This window comes from Musa acuminata, chromosome BXJ1-4 (genome assembly GCF_036884655.1).
Source record: "Musa acuminata AAA Group cultivar baxijiao chromosome BXJ1-4, Cavendish_Baxijiao_AAA, whole genome shotgun sequence".
Lineage (NCBI taxonomy): Eukaryota > Viridiplantae > Streptophyta > Magnoliopsida > Zingiberales > Musaceae > Musa > Musa acuminata.
The window spans coordinates 2,740,638-2,764,815 of record NC_088330.1 but is presented as its reverse complement, the minus strand read 5'-3'; the positions used below and the strand labels follow the sequence as shown (position 1 = coordinate 2,764,815).

Below are 24,178 nucleotides of genomic sequence, written 5' to 3'. Positions count from 1 at the left end.
TGATGTTGTCTTGTACGAAAAATATCACCTCTAGTAGTCTTATCATAAAAGATATAAATAATTACATTATGATCTTTAGGATCCTTTAGATAATTGTATTTCCAAGTAGGATCATTTCTTGAATCTATTGAAGAATCTTCTGAATTGTTTTGTACACTTACCATTAATCCTGAAAACTTAATAACAAATCTAGATAAATAAAAATTAGTAGTGTTAAAATCTAAATAATATATTATTAATCTAAATAAAGATTGATTTGTATAATAACTAACAATCTACCGTTAACAGTATATTATTTACTATTAACAATAGTTAGAGGGGGAGAAAAGAATTATTAATAGTAGTTAAAGGGGAAGAAAAGACTCACTAACAGTCGAAAGTAGAGAAGGTGAGGGCAGCGGTGACGGAAGAACTTTTGGACGATAGCGACGGCGAAGGAAGCTACAAACGACATCAATAGCAATGAAGGAAGCTTCGGATGACAACAGCGATAACGGAAGAAGCTGCAAACGATAGCAGCAGTGGTGGAAACTGCGGACGACAACGTCGTGGGTGGAGGAAGCTACAGAGGTATCTATCGGTGGCGAAGGAAGCTACAATCCTCTCCCTTGACGGTGGAAGGAGCTAGACATGGAAGCAATGATGACAGAAGGAATTGCGCACGAAGGCTACGGTGTCGGACCTGTCAGTCGGCAACAGAAAAAGCCTTGATCCAATGCATCGGATGCGGAGGCAGAAGCTACGCTAGGGTTTATGGCTCGGGGTCACACGAGGGTACAGGGGGTGGGTTTTATAGGTACGATAAAAGAAAGTAGTTAGTTGGTTCAATCGAACCAACTAGCTACTGTTAAATCGAACCAGACTTAAAAATCTGGTTTGGTTGCTTCATTTACACAGGACACTTGCCCGAGGCACCCGGCTCCTAGGTTCAGGCGAGTGCCCAAGCAACGCTTCACTGAAGCGTGCCACCTAGTTGAAACTTGAGGCACTTGGGCTCGCATCGCCTCACCAAACCACCTATTCAAACCACTAAGTAAAGCTACCAAATGGAATGACTAAAAAAATATAATTTTTTATCTTTGAAAAATTCATATGCATAAACTATTTCTTTTATATCGTTGAACAATTTATTATGGGTTGGATTAATGTAATCACTTTCTAGATTTCATCGCATTTGGATGAAGGTTTATATTTATAATATTTATTGATATCATCACTTTTATCATAATTTATATGACTTAAGTTTTGTTTTCATTTGCATAAGATTCTTTATTTTTTTATTCATTTCAATATTTTAGATTTTTACTACATATACTTTTGAATTAATTTAATATATTTAAATATTTTTAATTAAACATATGATCTGACCCGTTGACCGATCAATTCAACCGATGACCCAGTGACCCAAGGCTTAACCAGATCGCGTTCTAGTTCAATTCCAATAACTATGGTATCAATCTCTCGAGCTTTATGTCTATACCGATTCTGTGCAAATAATGCTATCAAACGTACATGAGGAGCCAATGCTTTATAAACAAATTCAGAATGAGCATTGCTGCAAGAACATATAAGAGTTTGCCTCTAAATTGACGCATCAGATTCTCCTACCTATACTTGCAACCAACATCTTCTTAACTGAGAGGCAATGCTTTTCTTTTTCCTTTCAGTAAATTAGAACGTAATTTGTAAGAAAAAGGAGAGTTACCAAGGTTACCAAATACCCAATGGGTTGAAACAATCGATAGAAGTATCAAAAAAGAAAACAGAAAGTACAGGAAAAGAGAAATTCAAATGCTCACCCTCGGATCTCGATGTCGCCCGAAAAAGAAAGAACTTACCAATCTCCCTTTCTCCTGCCAAGTCCGAGTTTCCCAACTCGAATCATTCTTGTCCAGTAGACATTTACCAAATATCCATGACCATTAACCCACTCGTTGACATCGATTCCAAATAATACCAGAAAGAACACAATTTTCCCGCTCGATTGCTCCATCTGACCTCCATCTCCAAGTTACTAGTTTAGTGCCCTCCAAACGAAAGCCTGAGACGAGGAACTGGTACAAGAGAAGTTCGTTCGTTACAGAGAAAGCGCAGTGTTGGAATGGGCGATCGGTTTTTGTTGGTGGTTTGCCCGTCTCCAAGCTCTACCTGCGCGGGGCCCCGACTAAGAAGTTAACAAGATGAGGATCCACATGAGGATCACGTGGGGGCCAATGTCGCTATTAGACGCCCTAGTGGGGATCAGAAGATTCTCGATGATGGTTTGCTGTAAGAGACTCTGCTTACATCGACGAAGTTACGAGGGTCCATATGCCCATCCTTCTGGAATATACTCACTCATATAGCAAACAAAAACAGTTCTTCTATGCTCGCTCATTTTGGAAACAATAACAGTGACCACACAAAGTGGAAGACAACAAGTCTGCTCATCATAGAGCCGATTCAATTTCCATGATTTCTGTGATATAACTGTACATTTCCCAAGGATTTCCAGAAGGGTCATTCTGATTAGAAAGCCAACCGAGAATTGGCCTCACTCCAACAGATAAAACATTATATTACTAAACTTGTTCTGCAAAACCCAAAAAGAAAAGTTGGCCAAATAAATTTCTATTAATTTTACTGTAACTTCCAAAAGAAGGGTGGCCTCAAAATAGCCTGTATGATCCAAGATAGACCAAAAAAATGCTAAGACTCCATTCTCTGAGGCCAACTCATCGGGGCTCACCCTTCGGATGCTAGCGTTCCCCAGCCAATTTTGTAGTGGATGGGTCCCTTGACTCAGATGCACTTGTACATCCATTTCAACATGGAAAGATGGCCTGTATCTAGTGCACGGTAACGGAATTTAATTCTGCAGCAAATTTTGATATGCACAAACTGCCAGTGTTATAAAGCTTTCAGGGGCTTCCGCCCATGGACCTGCACCATAAGCCTGCAGGAGTCATGACCTGCTCTCAACCACATCATATCCCCAGCTTCCTGACTTGTTGGAGCACTTCAACTAGCACCATAAGGTCTGGTCTTAGTGCAACACTCTTCCAAACATTTTCTTGCCTGTAGTGTTGAAGCTTGAACTTCAATGTCAAGATACAAATTCTTAACCTGATGTCCGCTTATCCAATTCATCCCCAGGCTCAGGCATCATGCCGGTTCCAACTTCCCACCAGGTGCTCTCATCCTCCAAATTAATCCTTCTGCTTGCCTTCTTCCAATGGTCGAGCACATGTTTCCGGCACATCAACCCCAATGATCAGGCATACCAGCACCACCAAGAATCTTTCTTGTCAAAAGAAATTGGAACGAAAACCTTCTACACCTTTGACAGAGAAAGCTCCCTGGCCTTACTTCCAGTTGAAATGAATCCATTCAATAGACCCAAATAGCACTGCCTGCATGTATCAGTTTCATGTTATATCACTCTTCTTGAAGCCCCGTAAGAATTTTGCCTCTTAGTAATGCCATACTGAGAAGCATCTCGAGATCTTTCACTTGAATGTCCCAGATCCTCTGAAGGACTCTCATTTGACTTCAAATTCCTACAACTACCATTTCTTGGCAGAAAAGAGTTCGTCTTGTCTTCATCTTCGGATAGTGCCCCAGACTTGGTTTCTGAAAGCACATCCAGATGCCATTGTCTTTGTCCACCAGTTCGTGAACCCCTGATGTTATTCAATGAATCTCTTGCAGGAGATGAAGTAGGCCCCTTCAGTACCAGGAATTCCTTGGGGATTTTTTCCATATCAACAAAACATTTTCGTGATTTAGCATCAGCAATCAAAGCAGCCCAGTCTTCTGACTGCACGAGAGCATTGGCATTGCCAACCACCTACAGTCAATTTGATCATACAACATCATTAATTTAAGACTTTCCAGGAAAACTTCAAGCATCAAGTAATAGGGTGTCCATGAAAGAAAGCTTACCCATAATGCCCTTCTAGCTCGAGTAAGAGCAACATTCATGCGACGAATATCAGCAACAAATCCCACCCCATGGTTCGAGGCACGCACACACGACATGATAATCACATCACGTTCCTGACCCTGGAATGCATCTACTGTATTAATGTAAATATCCTTTCCTTCCTCTGAGTTAAGAACCTCCTCAAATTCTCGTTGTAGACACTTTAACTGCAATTTATATGGTGTAATTATCCCAACAGAGACCTTTTTCCCACCATTTGCTTTCACAAACTTCTGAAGATGCTCATACAAGCGCAAAGAAAACTGTGCTTCATGAACATTCTGGTATGAGACAGATCCACCCCTGTGGGATTCCCGTCCATGCACAATATCATAGAAAATATAAGGCCGCAATAACTGGTCTCTATAATACACTTCATCAGCTAAATTTACAACACTATCACTGTCGGTCAGACGTCCTTGATAGAAATATCGTGAAGGGAAATCACGAATTTGAGGATGCATCCTGTACTGTACAGACAATAACAACGTTGGGCATCCACCTTGCTGAAATCTCTCAAAAAGGCTTCTGCTATAAAGCAAAGTTCCAGCAGCTTTACTTATAACAGTTGCAGGAAGTTGCTGTGGATCACCAACCAAAACACATCTTGCTGCACCGAGTGAGAGCGGTGGAAGGACTGCAACTTCACTAGCTTGGGCAGCCTCATCAATAACAACCATATCAAATCCATGAGTGAGACGAGAGAATATTTTGCGACCACTGCTCGACACGGTTGTGAATACAATTTCAGCCTCATTGGCAAAACTTGCTTCAAGGCTGGCTCGAGCATCTTCCAAATTAAAGTTACTTCCAGGCCGGAACCTGCTTTCCAAAACAAGGAGACGGGACATCTCAACCAAATTTTTGTCCCTGCTTTCTACAACTGCAGCAAGGTTCTGGAGCAACACATCACGGCTTTGGTCCCGAGCGGTAAGGACATCAGGATCAACACCAACAGTTCCTTGTGATCGTCCTGCAGCAGCTGCAACACTCAATTCCCTCTGCAAACTTGATATTTGCTGTACAAAATGGCATTCACGAACTTTCAACTCATGCAACCAACGAAGTACTTCTTCACGGCCTTTCAACAAAAGCTGCTCAGTTCTTCGCTCAACAGAAACTGCCTGTGCAGCTCGGGTTTGTGAATCTACTCCAACACGAGCAACGTCAGGACGATAGACCTTCATCTCTCCATCAATGAAACCACGACCAAGAACACGTGCTAGCAACTCATCTGTCGCAGCATTTGATGGAGCACAGACAAGCATTCTCGGTTTAGGGCAAAGTTTTGGGAGAGTGCGTAAGAGACTCTGGTCCATACTCTGTAAGACTTCATCTATTGATCCTGTACTAACAATCTCAGAGTTGCTCTCAGTTGTTTGCTTGTAACTTTCTGGAGCAAGTTTCTTAAGCAGTGCGGTGTAGTAGTGCTGATATTGGACAAGATGGATGACGTTTAGCATTCCCCAAACGGTATGTGTTTTCCCAGTTCCAGGTGGGCCTTGAACGAGCGTAAAAGGCCAAGGATCTTGCCTTTTTGTCAACCCACTGTTTGTACCTGCAGCAGTGTGCATAGCAGCCCACTGGATTGCAGCTAACTGTGGACCATTAAATGTCCTATGCAGATGATCAACAAAATTTTGAGTAAAACAATCAGGCATAGCAGGAGGCTGCTCGTCATACTTGGGAAAATGTTCTGGACTAGGCATCAAGATTGCAGTTTGCATCTGTATACATTGACCATATCATTATGAGCAGACTAGAAATGCATGTTTAAATTCTTGATGTCACAAGATTATGATATGTCACCTGTAAGTTAAGACGGCGAAACGCATGCAAAGCAATGTATTCACGCTGAGTAGTTGCAAGGGATCCAAGGATGGTTAGATACCAAGTAGTCTTGGGTTGAAGTTTCCTAAGAACGTGTTCATCATCTATCTTGCTGCCAAGGAAACAAGAACAAACATCATCAGTATCTCCCGCTTAACAGGAATGGTTAAGCATCTATGTGTGTACAGCTCACTAGTTAGAGAGTAAGCTAGTCTACTTAGCACCAACAAGTTTAGCGCAAATTTATCCAAGCCTACACCTATATTACTACGACCATTTTAACTCTTCGCTAATCAGTTATTCAACTTGTAGAAGTTTCACAGAACATCAATCAAGTGTTGATTCTAGAATGTATACGTGTGCATCTCAAAAAAGGGGGAAATTAAAGATGGATATTACCTACTAGAGTCATATAAATCCCCGACATAAAAATGAAGAATTGCTCCAGGTGGATCACGTGTGTCAATAGGAATATGTCGCCTAACAGTACCCAGAACACGTCCAGTAACTTCATGTTCAACATCTTCATTTGCAGCAGAACTATTTCTCCTACTAGATCTAGCTGCTTCCAAAAGGATGAGAAATTAAAGTAAGGCTTATGAATTATGATAGAACATTATAACTAAAATAATTACAATATATCATTTTCCTTTTCAATATCGAAATATTAACCAACAGATAAACTACATGTAACCTCATGCATAATAGTTAACATATAATTCACAAAAAGGAAAATTGAAGGGTAAATTCAAACCTGTACCAGGCCTTGGATATGACAAAACTGCAACATCACCTTCCTTGAAATTCCACTTGCATTCATGAGCTGGAAGAACTATGACATCATACCAGCCTGAATACGAATATATAAAATGACATTAACAAGTCAATTAAATGAACCTACAGCAATCATATCTTGCTGCACATAGCTCAGCAGATACCTTAAATAAGTGTCTATTGGCAATATTAATAATAAATGACATATGCACAAAAAGTTTCAAATACAGGTTGGACTGGTTTGACTAGTAATCATAATCTACTGGTCCAGCCAAAGATTGGTACTAGACCATCTATCTCGATAACAGTCAGTAATCAGATGGTATAGATCGGTACAACCAAGTGCACTGGTACAATAATGGTCTGACAAGGTGTGAACCAATATCAGACCGAAATTTGAAACGTTAAAACAAATTATATAAATCAATTAAGTGGAACTAATGTCTTGCCCAGTAACAGCAAGAAATGGGAAGCAAAATATTAAGCATTAATGTGCCAGTCAAAACTCTAGAAGGAAGAAATACTACTCAGCCAGCCACTTTGACAGCAAGTATTATTCCCTTGCAGAATAAACACTTCCACAGACTACTTGATAGATTGACCTGTGTAAAAAATAAAACAGGTATATTACCTACCAAGCAAGTTCTACATCCTACAGAATGTCAAGGCTCAATCTAATTCCTTTACCCACAAAAGGATGGATGAGTAATCAACTCTGGAGCATAACATTACCAGCAAATAAGCAATGAGGGGAAAGAAAACTTCACTTAGCATTTTTCTTTTGACATGCGGCATAAAATACCCCAACTAACCATTAACCTTCCATGGCAAAGGATACAAGTCCTTTTTGCACCAATTGTACGCAGCATGTCTTTCTTCCCTGGTTAAGCTCATATCCAATGTTCCGAAAAATTAAGCTTCTTGTGAATCATCTAATGACTAAATTGAACCTCAACATACTAGGTTATACCATTTCAATCTTCCTGAGGAATGATATTTTCTTATCAATATTTATCTTATGTTATTGAACAACGTGAAAACTAAAAGATCAGAACAACCATACAAAGCATGGAAGCGAAAAGACAAAGCTTTCCCCAAAAATGACAATATAAGAACCAACCTATAACCATGTAAAATAAAGAAATTTAATCAGCAACCATGACCTCGAAAGACTAAAGATCAGCAAACAGATCACATCTGAAAAGATTAAAAACATGAAATTTGCTATGTGGCTAAATAACAGAAATGTGAAATCTCCAATACTTTAAATAAAAAAATTAGAGTGTACAATCTGGTGCTATGGAAGGTCTACCATAAGCTTAGTTTCAAACTTAAATCCTCCCCTAAAAATATGAGCAAAAATAAAGATATTAAATTCCAAGTTGTCACCTCATCCAATCCTTAGTACTTAATTCTCCCAAACCATCATCAAAATGTTGGATCATATATGAATGAAAGTGATTGCTTCCACTGTTGATTTCCTCTAAACCACCCAGAATTCTGAGGGGAATAATATCACCAACCAACGTATTGCTCTTGGTAATTATTACTCCTATCATTAAGTCTGATGGCACGTCTAATCCAGATTCTTTTGTTGCAGCAACAGGATGTGGTCAAAGATTCTAATGGGGATGTGAAGGCAGCAGGATGGACTAGTTGTGGAGCAAATGAGCCTAAGGAGGTGGAGAGGAAAGCAATTTACAAGGAGGATGGACTAGTTGTTCTTGTTCATTGGAATGGATCAATTCTGTACATGAAAAAGCACAGGTGCCAAGGTAACTTAGGGCTTTGCACAAGGACATTTTGAAATTGGCCCAAAGGGGACAATATGTTCTATTTTAAGCATATTTTCAGTAGGAGAATTAACTTTATAGCTCACAAGCTAGCAAATTTAAAGACTCTTAAGACTGATACCTCTTGGGGAGAGCATTTTGATTGGGGTGTTATGCTCAATGATGTAATTTCTGTTTCTTCAGTAAATTAATGGCAGTTGGTCCTTAAGTAAACATTTGAACTCTCGCTGCCCAGCTACTTCGGCAAGAAAAAAGAAAGCACAAGCATGACAACACAGAAAAAGATGAGATATTTTTATCACAAAGTTCTTTCACCAATGATTGGCGCATGCTAATTACCTTGTTGCAGAAAACGTAATTATCTATCAATTCCTAACAAAGAGCGAGAACAGGGTATAACACTGTAAAAAATTTTACAAAAGAACTCAATGAAACTCATCGCCTAAAAATGAAGGAAGTTACAGAAGGACAAAAAAGCAAGATGCTGACCAGTAAATTACATCAACAAAAGAAGATCAGTGCAACATAGAGTGAAAAATCTGAACATTCTGACACTGATAAATTAATTGCACAGAAGGACTAAGTGAAATAAAACTTCAGAGGTGCTTACAGCATTACAGGATTAATGAGGCACTGACAATATAACACATCGATACAATGCGGAGAAAAGGGCATGTAGAGAAAGCAATTGCAGTGGGCAGGAGAACGTCAAAATAGGACAAGGATTATATAATTTCAGTTATATTGCAATTTTCTCTTAAATTTTCACATTTACAAACACTTTTGAGTATGTCAAAATTAAAGAAGAACCCAGTGTTATATTAGAAAAAACAAAAATTGCCTATATATTGTCCTGCAAGAAAAATGTTTACATGATGCACAGTATTTTCCTGCAATTAAAATATCAAATTGACTGCTAATAATCAAGTCATCAAAGCTTTATCAGGATTGAAAAAGATAGAAGGAATGGATATGAACAGATGAAGAGCATAAAACAGTGCTGCATGGCCACAAATGAGAACTAGTTATGGATGAAGGATGTGTATCCAAATGTCTGATGTGGAAATCACAAAACATTCAAAATTACAAACAATATCTCATGAAACCGAACATGCTTACCTTATATATTATATACTATATCATTATTTTCCTTTTTTTCTCTCACCACTGTTCTTTTCTCTACTTCTTTACAATAAAGGAATGCAAGGGAACCTCCTAGTTTCTGCCACCTTGTCCGAAATCTTAGGCTCCTTCCCATGCTCCCCTCTATAACCCCACATCTTGGTGATGCCCCCCTATCTGGCATCACTTCTTCCTCTAAATTTCCTTCCCACCAGACATGTCATATGACTCCAACTCAGCAAGTTTGATGCATACCAATGAATGTCTAAGAAAATCAACACAAAAGATATCAGTTAACATGTGATTCGGACCTGAATAAGTAAAATTCAGGTAAAACTAACCTATATACATAAACAGTATCAATTTATTTCAAATCTGCATGTACTAGGTCTTTGGTCAATGCCCACTCAATAAAAGCAGCACAATTTCTCACCTTTATGGTGACTGGTTCCCGTTGTAGACTCTGTTGGGCTTTCCACAAGTTTGAATGGATCTCACACACTATATAGGTCTAGGATGATCGAGACCTTGTGACCTATGTCCTTATTATGCACACAGAAAAAAGGTTGTCATGCATAACATCAAGGACTAATCATTTTAAGTTAAATTCATTGACTTTCTACACTACAACAAGTCCATAAAAAGTTACAAACGAAACTATCTGCTAACTATAAAAATCAAATTAAATTTGTTGTACTTTGTATTGGCTTGACCCAGACTGCGTCTATCAAAGAAGATTGGAGAAACAAAACAACTTGGTCATAAATTGTTAAAAAAAAATAATATAAGTATGTCATATGAATACCTCTTTCTCGTCTTTCAACATTCTTAACACGAATCATTATATGTGCATCCCTTGTTGTAGTCTCCTGAAGCTCCTCAAAGGTGCTGTACAGTTGTGCTCGACATTCCTCAAAAAGCAAAGGCTCAAAAACCTTCACATACTCCTCGACAGACTCAAAATGTTCAGGCACACGCTGTAGCTCGGCCTCTTCTGCACAAGATCAGATATTTCCAACCATATATTTGTTACTCTCAAGATCTATAACCAAGTTACCAAACAACTGCTTCATAAGGACTAGGATGGACAGAATAAGAAGACAAATTCATAAAACTAATAACTGATGACATGGTTGCCATGCTTACATAAGATCGCATACAATAACTTTGGCATGTAAAATATGCGGCAAATGGTCAATAATACATACGAAGAGTAATACAACTTAACCAGCAATTTACATACATAATAGAACATAAATTGATCTCTGATCACATAGAGAATAATCAACTTCAGATCCAAGACATCCCAAAACCCAATCCTACCAAACAATCTGTCTAATTTTTTTCATAAGAATGGCCCTCATGAGGTTATGTAATGCATATTTTGTATACTGGTGATGTCAAGCGACTGATTGATAATATTTATTTCACCTAACTTGACTAGCAGATACTTCCGAAATAGATATAATGAACATCCTGAATGTCAGTTATCAAGGAGATACTTTTAAATTCCACTACTGACAGTACAATTAATTACAATGAAATCCATCTTCCACCATCAAGCATCAACTTTCCAATCTTAAGTTTCAGTCATCATTCATGGCTGAGTTGTAATCTTAATAAAAAAGCAAATTCAGTTGTATCAAACAACTCTAATGTTGAGATATTTAGCCTATATAGTCCTAAAAATCCTAAAATTCCCCAACATTATTTTCATATATATCAGTTGCAACTCATATAAGTAACATAGAGCATCTCATATCATTCTCTGCCCGGAATCTGGAGCTACAACTAAAAGCAAAGGAAGAAAAATAGTGAGCACTGTAGATGAGCAAAGAATGTGACAAACCTGGATGATGCCAAAATTTCTCATTCGTCACCTCTCTAAGAAGCCGTTCTACTGATGTATCCAGGTTCTGTAAATTGGACGAAGTAGGCCTCTTTGAAGAAGCGATTTTTTTGGTTCCCACTTTTTGATCTGCGACACTTTGCCCCAAAAAAGGGAGACTTTTAAATTGTCTGGTGTCAACAGGCTGCTTACGTGGACCCTGCCTAGGAATTGGTGGTGGGTATGTATCCAAAGCAGAACCATTGTGGTTCATCTTTTTAGACCTAGATAAACCTCCTGAATTTAAATCACCATTTGTTTCTGTTTTTTGATCAACTGATTCAATAGGAAAACCACCTTCAGCATCCAGGATATTAGATTGCTTTTGTTCTTTGGTTATCATCTGATTTTGTCTCTCAGCAATCCGGTCAATAGAGGATGTGGCAGCACGAAACGTATCTTTAGCAGTACGTGTAACAACAGTTGCTGAAAAAGGAGTTTGTCGCCTAGGTGTTGCAGTTTTCACAGAACTTGCCTGCTTAGCTTCTTCCATGTTTATAAAGACAGTTTGTCTGGCCCTTTTCTTTCCTAACATAGCCTCCTTGTGCTCATCAAGTTTGGGCCTCTTAACAGGATTATTGACAAATCTCAGAGCATGACTGGCTTCAACTCCTCTAATTTCTTTGTGCTTTGAAATTGAAGATTCCCCCAAGCCATCAGCAAGTACTTCTACTCTGGAGTCACAATCTGAAACTTTGTGGCTCTTTGAGCCCAAAGAATCATTTTCTTTCAGATCTTTAAAAGATTCACCAACTTCATTATCGCTATTCCCAATATAACAAGAATCATTGTGGCTATTCTCGTCAGCTCTAATACAGTCAGGTTCACTTTCTTCATTCACAATCTGCTTCTCTGCAGCTTCAGAGTCAGGTACCTTTTGCTTGTTGGTAGAAAAGCTTACGATTTCATCTGGATTGCCACCCATATCAGACCATTCACCTTCTTCTCTTTCAGCTGTTTGGCCATCCTGATCACCCGATGACACCAACTTGCTAGCTTTGTTATCATCCTCAAGACTTGCAGTTACAGATGTCAGCATTTGGTTAACGCTTGATTCACCATCTAATTGTTTCAGACATTCCGCTTTTGGCAAATCCTTTTTCCTAACAAAAGGTTGAAAACCAGAACCAATTGATGCATGTGTGAAAGCATGGTTATTCAGTATTCTTTGACACCCTTCTGATGATAGAAACAGATTTGAGCTGTTCAAATTGCCAACTGGAAGAGACTTTTGGGGCTGGGAAATTATAGGGTTATCATTATCGCCTTCCTCTTCCGTCGGAAGTTCATTAAGATCAAAAACAGGTCTTCCACGGCACCCCATTTCATGTGTACCAACATAAAAAACTGATTGAACAAGGTTCTATATGAACAGCATCATTTGGAAATCCTTGTTGATATCCCGTTTCACAATTTGTGGAGATTTACTGTGAAAAACTTATTTCCTGTATAAATCTTCTGAAAATAAGGTACAAGAGAATTAGATAAGAAGTCCAAATTTTAAATATGATGAAACAAAGTACATGAATAAATTAGGCAAATGAATAAGGTAATAGAGTCTAAGGAAGTCACACCTTATCGACAATTGAAAAAATAACACAATATGTGGTCTCAAACAATTCTCTCAAACAATTCTTCCATTAGATTACTAAATCATAAAAAGGGACAACAATTGGTGGAATATTGTAAATGAACAAGGTAATATTATGTAATCTATACCAAAGTTCAAATCCTGGGGAAGATATCCTTATTGTCCATAAACATTTATGAATAAATTAAATGCTAAAATACGGCACAAATGACAAGTATATCATGAAGCAGAAAAACAGAGAAATTAGCATGGTGGTCAAGAAAACATGATCTTTCATAACTATTCAATTATATGTCATGCAGAATCATAGATCTAACGATTCTATTTTCTTTGTTCACGATTTCAGATAAGTTACTGGCACTAACCCTAATAATCAAAATCTCTTAGTTCTAAGTCAGAAGCACACTTTGGTAACACATTTCACTTCAAATTTTAAAAAAATATGGGTTCGACAGAATCAATTACCAAATGAAAATCCATTACTGGAGTCCTCAATTCAATAATCGGAAACATCCTCTCGCTTCGAAACCAAAAGCTCAGTCGCCGAGAGAAATTATTTTGCGCCCTACTCGTCAAGGGCTCAGATCACGGACTTGTAGGGCTGATCAGAAATCAGAACACGTGTTCAACGACCTCATGGTCATCAATCTACCACAAAACGACCAATTTCCACACATAACCCTCGCGAAAGTAGCATCCAACCGCGAGAGCAGACCAATCTCAAGCAAGCCCTAGGGTTTCGGAGGCACAAGAACAACCGGCGGTCCAAGGGCTTCCAGGAGGAATCAGAAGCGAGAGGAACGGAACCGATGAGGCGAGATCTCAACCAGAAGCGCACGGAGGGGAATAGGAGGAGTCGAGGGGGGTCGAAGACGGATAGAGATCGCTTCGAGGTCGCAATGCGGAGGTGAGGATGGGCGAGAGCCATCGGCCGCTACTTATAGACCCGTCGGTCATCAGCGCTGGCCACCGGTCACGTGATCTCTCACGTGATGTCGAGACGGACGGCTGCGATTTAGATTCTCGCTGCGTTTTTTCAATGCCGATTTTGGAACGTTAACCTCACTCTCCTTTTCCGCCGGTGCACCCCTCTCTGAGAGGGCGAGGGGAGTGGATCCAACAACGATCTCGTGAGGGATGGGAAGAGGCATTTGACCGAGATCACAAGGTAAAGTTCAAAGATACAAATGCCACCCAACTAACTCTTCGCAATTGTTATTGGAAGGGCAATCGTGCCATTTCGCAAACTTCTTTGAAGGACCAACGACTCGGCCTCGGTTAACCCGTTAGTGCTTTTGGTTTGGTTTGGTTTGGTTTGGTTTGATCCGATCAACTTGTACTTGGGCTTGACTTGAATCCATAAGATCGAACGGGGTAGGTGGGAACATATCTAACATCCTAGGCTGCACAGGGACCCACCCAATCAATCGAGCTCAGGCCAACAGGGCATGCCATGACCCATCTCGGAAATGTAAGAGCAGGATTGAGATGATCTACGTGTGGCTAATTGCACCATCTTGGTATTGAGATAAGAAATTATGGAGCCCAATTAGCCAAACTATGTATGGAACACCACAAATGTGAGGTGGTATATTCATTCTACTAGTATTCTTCAGTTGGATTTGGCAAAAAGCTTTTAGGAGAGTATACCTGACCATAACCTATCATGGCAAAGACCGGACTGAAAATGATGGCCACCACAAAGATACAGAGTCATACGAGTTTATGGTTCAAGTAGCATGAGAAAAATGACAACTTTCATCAAGAATGGATCGTCTTAGTAGGAATGAAAACTCAGTTTGTTTCCCTTGCTTACATCTAATTAAGCTCAGAGTGATCTAAAGCTTTTGTGGAGGATTGGTGTTTCCAGAAGTCAAGATCACATGAGACTGGCTTTCACGGTAAGAAATGTTTGGGGTGAGTAAATGGTGCAATAAGAATAGTAAGTAAATCAAAGGCATTTGCATTTTTATTTTACTGTAAAAGCATTCGATCTTGTCACTCGGATAAATTATCATAACAACAGGAAGAATGGAAATACGAGAACTTCCAGATCTGGCATCGGCAACAAATGAAGATTCTCTGCGGCAATTTGACATCCCAGCATCTTGTGAGTCCTCCTGAGACCTTCGATTCTTTGATGAGGGTCTCCGAATCACTTGGCAGCATCACGGTAGTTGAGCATCTTCTTCGGCTGCCTTCCGTGATGAGAGCTTCAGAATCTTGCAGTCTCGGAGCACCAATCCAACGTGTTCATGGCTGTACTAAGGAACAGCAGTTGCCTTTGGATTGGCCATCATAACATGTCTGGTTGCTGTCTGACATGGGAGTGAAAACACACCATGAGCACAGCAAGAAGCTTTCATGACCGGCGAGTTGTCTAAGGTCGGTACGGTGCGAACTAGGAAGACCAGACGATCAGCCGTCAAAGAGTAGTCCATTTTTTGGGTTCAGTGCCATCATTAATGATATTTAACAAGACTGAAACATGGGTCACAAAATTTCTAAGATTAAAATATTTCACCCAATAAAAGATGGCATAAAATGATATTTTAACTAATAACTGGGACAATCTTCATCTGTACGACATCTTTTTGTCTCTTGAGCTGTTCATTATTCCCTTGGACTGAATGCTGGATCAGAAAAGAACAAATATGTCAGCAACAAAGGCTACAAGCCATTGGTTCTGTTCAGTAGTTTTCAGAAAACGGTGGTGTCATTAGCAGCAAAGACTGCTAAGTTTAATGAAGTCACAACCATTCTGCTTCAAAGACTAGATGCAGATCTTTTTTTGTTTTTTTACTTTGAAAAAGTATTGATCAAGTCTGTCATTAATTAAATTGCAGCAAATGATGAGCTGTGGCCTTCCTGAAGAAATAATTAATAGATTTTCCCTAAAAAAACAATTGATTAATCTACACCAATTCATCATGATCTGTCAAGTTTGTTGTTGTCTTTACAGGTATGCTGTGTTGATATCATGGCATTGGGCCATAAAAGGCCACAAGAGATCTTGTAGGAGTAATTTTGTGAAGGAAATAGGTATAGATCCCACAGGAGGGTGTTTGGGTGTTTGATATGTCTGGTAGTGCTTGGCATATTCTCAGAATATAATCACTGGTTTGATTTTTGAATAGAATTTACACAGCATTCACCAGTATATTAAAATTGTTCATCAGAAGTCTGATTTTTGCTGAAAAATAACTCTAAAGATGACAAACCCAAATAATACAAACAGGAAAAAGAGATAGATAATAAATGAAAACAAATATAAGAGGTATTGTATTAATTCATTTTGCAAAGTTCAATTTAGAGAAAGGACTAAGAGTATTATATCAACTCTTATTACTACTCGTTTCTAAAACTAATCTTGTTCAGATTGAGCAAGAACAAGAAAAGGTACAAAAATAATCTTTGACTGCTTGCAAGAACCAACAAAACAGATGAAGTTGAAAGATACTCTCAAAAAAATTAGACAAAGATGAAATGCAGGTAATTGTCAATATTGTATTTTTGGAGTTCTTAATCCTAACTTTTTTAGGCATAACATTTTTCAATCATCCGACGTTAAAGAGTTTGTAAAACTAGATAAATCTTTGGTGGTTCAAGATCCAAAACAAAGTATTGCTAATGATGGTATGCAACTTATAACGATGATGAATCAATGAGCAAGTCATATATTTTTTTATTTATGACTGATCTGTATTTTACATCATAAAACTGGTAGATTGATGGATTTGCCAAAAGTATAATTTGGTAGAAATGTACAGATCATATTTTTTTCAATTGAGCATATCTTTTGATAAAAATAGGAGACTCAATTTTTGTGGTAGGGTCTAATTTGTTCATGTTGTTGGTGTCATCCTGATCAAACTATTCACTGTGAATGACATGAGATATTAGAATTACAGAGATGAATTAATTTATCTATCCATCAGACATTACAATACTTTCACCAATAATCCCTACAAGAGCACTGATAATCTCGGAAATAATGAAACCTATTGTTATCCCTCACAATAATCTCTCTACCAACAATACCGGATATAAACTTAAAGGCACAGTGACAGTCCCCACACACTCGAAGATTTTTAGTGATCCTTATGGGGATCCCAGGAGGAATGCTGATGAGACCAAAGGCAAGCGCGAGCTTCTCACTGTGCTGGAGCACCTCGGTCTCCTTCTCTTCTTCTTCCAGATCATAGAGGGCGTACTGCGTGTCAGGCGTATATCCAGCGGCCTGCATCTGCCTCCTCAGTTTAGCCAGCATTGCTTGGATTTTGTCGTTCAACTCATGGGTTGTGTCCTTTGCTTGGAAGACATGTACTACATTCTTCCAGGTGATCCAACTGCATCCTGGACCTTTCTTGATGCCAACATCCTTCATCTCCTTTCTCACTTCTGTAGCTTCCACCCACCTAGAAATAAGATCCAAGGATTTTAAATATAAGTGTGAAGACAATGTTTGCTGAAACTTCAATATAATGCATTTACAAGGAAAATTTTATTAGCCAAGAAAGAAAGAATGCAAGGTTTACATGTTATCTTGTCACTTCTCAACATCATGCGCTGCTTGTTCAGTTCCAAGTTGGGTTCAGGTTGACTTTGGGTTATGATTCAAGAAACATTCAAAACGGCAAAAGTCAAATCAAGGTAAAGGTTTTCCAGAAAGAATCAACTAAATATCTTCTCGTATCAGTTTTTCCAACTTATAGAACATCGATAGCCCTTAAAGATCTACAATGACACAATGCACTCAATTTTCACATGGTTGTGAGGCAGGACCTGCTAAAAGATTAAAGGAGTAAATCTAAGCCATTTCTAAGTGGCACAGACAAACTTGATCCGTTTAGCATCAGGTTGAGATAGAGAAGCCCAAGCATGACCAGAACCAAAAAACCAAAAAAAAAGCCCCAACCTGACCTGACTTACCTTGGGTGGATTGGTAGGTTCAGTCCAGTGAGTGATGAGAACAGACAATATGCTAAAAGATAAGGAGATGATAAATTTGACTCTTAATGATTCCTAAAAGTGGCCTTTCAAACTCTATGTATTAAAATATTTGGAAGAGAAGTATACTTCAAATAATAATTTTCCAATCCAGTAATCTAACAATATAAGAAAAAAATTGAAAGAAACAAAGTGAAAAAGAAAATTGGTGACGCTTAAATTGTCTTAGGCAATCAAGGAACAATGCTATTCCACTTTCTACAGCTGTGCATCCCTAGGCCTAAAGCATCTAGTCATGCTCCAGAGGCTTTTCTAGATTATATCCAAGCTGCAGCCCTATTCATAAGATTCTTGACTTTCTACTCATGCTTAACTAAAATGAATATTAACCTAATAGATACTCAACCTGTAGAGATCAATAATGAAAAACAATTCACTTTTGTGCATAACATGAATAAACTTTTCAGAAGTGCAAGACTATGAAACCTACCTGCCAGCTGAAGCAAACATGTTGGAAAGCAGCACATGGTTCCCAGAGTCTTGGGGGTCAATCTCGAACAACTTATGTGCAGCGATCCTCCCCAACGCAGTCTTGCCATGCAATCTGCAAGCCCCAAGTAGCGCTCCCCAAATGCTGATGGACGGTCTGATGGGCATTGTTTTGATAAACTCATAGGCACGCTCTTCCATTCCTGCACGCCCAAGTAAGTCCACCACACATGCATAGTGCTCCAAACGGGGCTCGATCCCAAACCTTTCCTTCATTGTCTCAAACAAGTCCGATCCTTCCTTTGTCAGTCCTCCCCTACTACAAGCAGTAATCACGTTAACTAAAGTTACATAATTAGGTGCTACCTCACCACACCCTATCATCTCATCAAACACCGTGAGGGCCATATGTGCATTCCCGAGCTGTGTGTACCCTCCTATCAAAGCATTCCATGAAATGAGGTTCCGCTCTGGCATCTCCTCAAACGCTTGCTCAGCATCCCTGATACTTCCACACTTCCCGTACATGTCGACAAGCGCACTCCCAACAAATATATTGCCATTGATGCAAGACCTGATGGCAGCAGCATGCAATGACCGCCCTAAGTCGAGGCCTGAGAGGCCAGCACAAGTGGTGAGAACACTGGAGACGATAAAGTCGGTGGGACGGATGCCTTCTTTCCTTGCATCCAAATACACCCGAAAAGCCTCCTCTTCGGCCCCATTCTGCGCATACACCACAACCATCGAGCACCAGGAGACGTCATTCTTGATGTGCATTTCATCAAACACCGCCCTCGCTTCGTGCACCCAATGACATTTGCCATAAAAATCAATGAGCCCATTACCGACTGACACGTCCAAGTCGAACCCAGATTGGATCATAAAAGCATGGAGTTGGCTTCCAAGGGACGAGTAAGACGCACCGGCACAGGCATTTAGGAAGGCGCATAGAGAGATTGTGTTCGGGATTCCTCCATGCAGGCGTAGCTTGATGAAGGCTTTAATTGCCTCATCTGGCCGTCCATCGAACACCGCATTGGTCATCAAGGCGTTCCAAGCCACGATATTTCTCTGAGGCATCTCGTCGAAAAGGATTCGAGCGTCGAACGTGAGGCCCGTCTTGTAATACATATCGAGGGCGCCGCAGGCCACGAAGGCGTCATCGATGAGACCGGACTTGAAGGAAGATGCGTGGATCTGCCGGCCAACGAGGGGTTTCCGGGCGGCGGCGGCTGCCTTGAAGGCGGAGGGGAAGGTGAAGTCGTTGGGGCGGACAGAGGCACGGAGCATGGCGGCAAAGTGGGCGAGGGCGGAGAGGGGGCGGCCATTCTGGGCAGAGCCTGATATGAGGGCCGTCCAGGTGACGACGGAGGGATCGGGGTCGAGGGACAGGAGGGTAGCGGCGGCGGTGGGGAGGTCGAGCTTGGAATACATGTTGACGAGGTGGTTGGAGAGGAAAGCCGGGAGCGGCCTAGGGGAGAGGTGCTTAACGGCGGTGGCATGGACGGCGCGTCCGAGGCGGGCGGAGCGAATGGCGACGGCGAGCTCGACGGCGGCGGCGAGGGACTCGGGGTCGGGCGAGGGGAGCATGTGGCGGTGGGCATCGGCGGGAGGGAAGGTAAGTATCTACTGATTGAAATAATATCCGTTATGAACTCCGAACAGACGTTATAACGATATGCTGGGGAAGGGCATATAACAGAGAATAAAGGCTGCTATGACTCTTTCAATACGCAAAAAAATACCCGGAAGGAGGCCCCACCCGTCATCCTCCCTGACCAGTCTCCCAAAACCCTTCTTCCTCGTCCTTCGGCTGATGCTGCCGACCTCCAGCAGCCGCCGGCTCTTTGTCCCTCGCCGAAAGCCTCCATCCTTCCTCCTCCGACGCTGCTGAAACGTGCCAAGGTTCTTGTCTCTAATTCACCGCCCTCGGCCATCCCACCAGGAGATTGCTACTGCGTGGTGAGTTCCCCGGTATGCATCGTTAACATCACTGTCAGTTAGTGGTGTTGCAGTCTCTCTATCCTATCATCTTCTGTAAAGGGGATCATCAATTTAGCTCAGAGAGATTGTTGGAGATTCATCAGTCGACGCAATGGAATGAAACAAACAGCAGGTAAACAACCTGATTTATATCTGAAACTGCCTGATTTCAGTTTAGTTTCTTTATAAACGGATGGAAAAATGTTGATGCTTTCAAACACATGCTTGGAAGTGGCGATCTTTTCGATTTTAGTTGGTCAGAAATTATTGAATTGGCTGGATTGGAGATCTATATCTCTTGAGAAGCAAAGATTTGTTTTTTTGGCTATCACTGCACGGTATAACATCCAATCTAACGCCGGCTGCATCGAGAATGAAGTTTTCATTATGTACATGCCAAAGTATTCACTAATAGTCAGCAGCATGTCAACTGTTCGAAAAATCACCTCAACGGAAAATCCTCGAATTCTGTCTGAGTCCAGATCGTGAGCAAGGTTGTAGAATCTCTCGAGATTGAGGGATGTTTCAGGATAATGAATTGATTGATTTGTCTTCTGGAGTTGTGGTAGCACTATGGTTTGATTGTCTTGCATCACAGTTGTACTTCATGTTTGCATTAGAATTTACACAATAATATAATAATTGAGACTCCTGCTTCCTGAATTGATATTATTATGCTCCAAATACTTTACAATTATGTAAATACAAAATGGTGAAGTGAATCCCAACAATTCGTTTGAAATTTTGGACTTCAATTCGGTTTATGAAATTCATTTTCCCAGTAATGGCTGGCTTTGTAGAAGAAATGAGTATAATTTCTATGAATGTTATTTCGTGTCCCTAGGCAAATCATCTGTATTCTACTTATCTTGATGTTTGTTTGCTCCAAGTGTTTTGTTATTACTATAATTTACATGTTAATTTGGTCAAACATCTCTGGAAAGTCCTTAATACACTTGTAGTACTTTTAATCCATTGTTTAAGTTTTGAAATTTAGATAGATTGATTGGTTTGCTCGAAGTGGTATTCTGTTCCAATATGTTTATTTCCTCCTGGATGCAGAGTTTTCCAGTTTATGGATGCTTTTCCTTGGATGACAAAATGATTTCTTTAAGGAAGTTCAGCTATCTTTCTCCTTCACGTTCAACCTCAGCTTTTCTTTCATCGCTTTCTGGCTTGTGCTACAAGTTGAGTAGTACTTCTGGTGATGGGTCACAGGCTCCAATAACTGGTGATTTTACAAGGATATTAGTAGGTTCCTCTCATAACAAGATGAAGGCATTCAGGTTTATGACATGGAACATCACTAATTCTCCAAACTTGTTCTCTACAATGTCTGAGCCCATATTAGTTCAAGCTCGTGACCCATCTCAAGTAGCTTTGGAACTAGAACACGCACTTGAGGAGCAGAGATTTGAGGATGCATGGAAGGCATATGAGAAGCATGTGCATATGGATGGTCTCCCTAGGAAATCAGTCTTAAGCAAGCTACTCACCAGTTTTGCTGAGAGCTATCATGCCCATTGGCTAAACAACGCATACAGTGTGGTTGAACTGGCTTTTCAAGAAAAGAAGCATGATTTGATGGAGAAAGAGCCACTTATTTACCTTGCTTTCATTCTTTCGAGGTCAGAGTTGCCTGTTCTTGCATCAAATATTATGAGAAAGTTGGTCAAGATGGAAGCATTCCCTCCTCTAACAGCTTGGTCTGGAATCATAGGCCACATGTGTCAAACAGCAACTGGCACATTGCTTGCTGCCGAGTTAATAATGGAGATTGGATATCTTTTCAAAGATAACAGGGTTGATCCTCGGAAAAAAAGTAACAGGCCTTTGCTTTCGATGAAGCCAAATGCCATTGCCTTTAACATAACTTTGACTGGATGCCTCCTATCTGGAAGTACTAGAAAAGCTGAGCAGCTTCTTGAAATGATGCCACGGATTGGTGTGAAGCCTGATTCTAGCTTGCTGATTGTGATGGCTCAAATATATGAGAAGAATGGGCATATAGATGAAATTAAGAAACTGAAGAGGCATGTTGATGTGGCAATTGACCTTAGTGATTTGGACTTCCAAAAGTTTTATGACTGCCTGCTTTCTTGCCACCTGAAGTTTAAGGACCTGGATTCCGCTGTGGACATGGTTTTGGACATGCTCAGAAAAGCAAAGGAAGCAAAGCGATCTTTGGCTGCTGCAAAGTCAGTGCTGGAGGCTGTTCAAACTGGCAAAAATTCAATTTCTTATCGAGACTCTGGACATGAGAAGTTGGATGCTTTGGATAAGTTCAAATTGATTAAAAGCAGAGCTCCTTCATATTTTGAGTTCGCCAAGGATAGGAATTTTTCAAGGCTTGAAGCTGAAGCAAAGGAATCACTTGAGCTACTTTCAGAGAAGATACAGGCTCAGGTTCAACTTGTTAAATCTGAACGTGGCATTCTTCACCCTACTGAGAATTTGTATGCGAAACTTGTGAATGCTTTCCTTGAAGCTGATAAGGTCTGTGAATTGGCAGCTTTTCTAATCAAGGCAAGCAAGGAAGATTCTCCAGTCTCTGTTGAAAACTCTGCTGTCGTTCAAGTGATAAATGCGTGTATCTCTAGTGGTTTGTTAGAGCAAGCACATGATCTACTGGATGAGATGAGGTTTTCTGGAATTAGAGTTGGTTCTTTGGTTTATTCATCCCTTCTTAAAGCTTATTGTAAGGAGAATCAGCATGATGAAATTCTGGCACTTCTAAGGGATGTTCGCAAGGCAGGCATCCAGCTTGAGTCAAGCTGCTACAACTCTCTAATCCAATCCCGGATACATCATAATGACTCAAGTGGAGCACTGCATATATTTAGGGAGATGAAGGAGTCCAATATATCAAGATCCGGTCATCACAGCTTTGAAACATTGGTGGAAGGTTGTACAGTGGACGGCGAAGCAGGTTTGATGGCAAAGCTCTTGGAAGAAATTAAGGGCAGTCAGAATGTCAATAGCGGCATTCATGATTGGAACAATGTGATACATTTTTTCTGCAAGAACAGGTTGATGAATGATGCTCAGAAAGCTGTGAGCAAGATGAGAGCCCTAGGACACACCCCAAATGCCCAAACTTTCCATTCTCTGGTTACTGCTTATGCTGCAATAGGTGGGAAGTATGTGGAAGTAACAGATCTGTGGGGTGAAATGAAAGTGATTGCGAGTTCACACTCAATGAAGTTTGATCAGGAGCTACTGGATTCCTTATTGTATTGCTTTGTCAGGGGTGGCTTTTTCCTTCGAGCCATGGAAGTAATAGAAATGATGGAGAGAGAAAGGATGTTCATCGACAAGTACAAGTACAGATCTCTTTGGTTGAAGTATCACCGGACTCTATACAAGGGAAAGGCTTCCAAGATACAGACCGAAGCCCAGCTGAAAAGAAGAGAAGCGGCTTTGGCTTTCAAGAGATGGATTGGCCTAACATAAGATTGTGGCATACGTTTTCTTGTCAGCCAATGGCAATCAAAGATCTCAATCCAAAGATATATATTTCACTCGGATGAAGTTTTTGCTCGCCTCATGCGGTGGAAACACACCAGAAACCCACATGCACCTGATCCAACTCCCACGGAAAGCTCAAAACAGAGAACAGTGTTCATGCATGTGTCTCTTCGTTTGGTTGCTGCCTTGATAAGAAACATAAGTTCATGCATGGTCTCTTCTGCTATACTTTCTCATTCATCCTTAGTCCTTCATGGTGTTTCCTCAGCATATATTCCGCATACCAAAATAGATATGGAACATACCCCTCCGGATCGATGCTG

General features: G+C 40.4%; 3 protein-coding genes across 5 annotated transcripts; 1 reads left to right on the top strand and 2 right to left on the bottom strand.

The window, feature by feature from the left end:
- Positions 1 to 2,407: 2,407 nt before the first annotated feature.
- Positions 2,408 to 13,865, bottom strand: LOC135641481 (helicase SEN1-like). Of its 3 annotated transcripts, none has more exons than XM_065156845.1 (8): positions 13,428 to 13,865; positions 11,333 to 12,829; positions 10,289 to 10,477; positions 6,549 to 6,644; positions 6,194 to 6,359; positions 5,774 to 5,906; positions 3,925 to 5,691; positions 2,408 to 3,829 (listed from the first exon to the last, which is right to left on the bottom strand). In XM_065156845.1, the coding sequence occupies exons 2-8, from the start codon at positions 12,693 to 12,695 to the stop codon at positions 3,413 to 3,415; spliced, it is 4,131 nt and encodes a 1,376-aa protein (XP_065012917.1). In that variant the 5' UTR covers positions 12,696 to 12,829; positions 13,428 to 13,865; the 3' UTR covers positions 2,408 to 3,412. The 3 variants fall into 3 exon arrangements, with proteins under 3 accessions (XP_065012917.1, XP_065012932.1, XP_065012924.1); XM_065156860.1 differs by having other exon boundaries at positions 6,194 to 6,356; XM_065156852.1 differs by having other exon boundaries at positions 11,333 to 12,826.
- Positions 13,866 to 16,859: 2,994 nt separating this feature from the next.
- LOC135641397 (pentatricopeptide repeat-containing protein At4g14850-like) lies at positions 16,860 to 20,049 on the bottom strand. The gene is made up of 2 exons (XM_065156757.1): positions 18,403 to 20,049; positions 16,860 to 17,380 (listed from the first exon to the last, which is right to left on the bottom strand). Exons 1-2 carry the CDS (start codon positions 19,992 to 19,994, stop codon positions 16,915 to 16,917), a joined length of 2,058 nt encoding a protein of 685 aa, XP_065012829.1. The 5' UTR covers positions 19,995 to 20,049; the 3' UTR covers positions 16,860 to 16,914.
- An 86-nt stretch (positions 20,050 to 20,135) lies between these two features.
- Positions 20,136 to 24,066, top strand: LOC135641391 (pentatricopeptide repeat-containing protein At1g03100, mitochondrial-like). The gene is made up of 2 exons (XM_065156749.1): positions 20,136 to 20,520; positions 21,450 to 24,066. The coding sequence occupies exon 2, from the start codon at positions 21,489 to 21,491 to the stop codon at positions 23,838 to 23,840; it is 2,352 nt and encodes a 783-aa protein (XP_065012821.1). The 5' UTR covers positions 20,136 to 20,520; positions 21,450 to 21,488; the 3' UTR covers positions 23,841 to 24,066.
- Positions 24,067 to 24,178: the final 112 nt, after the last annotated feature.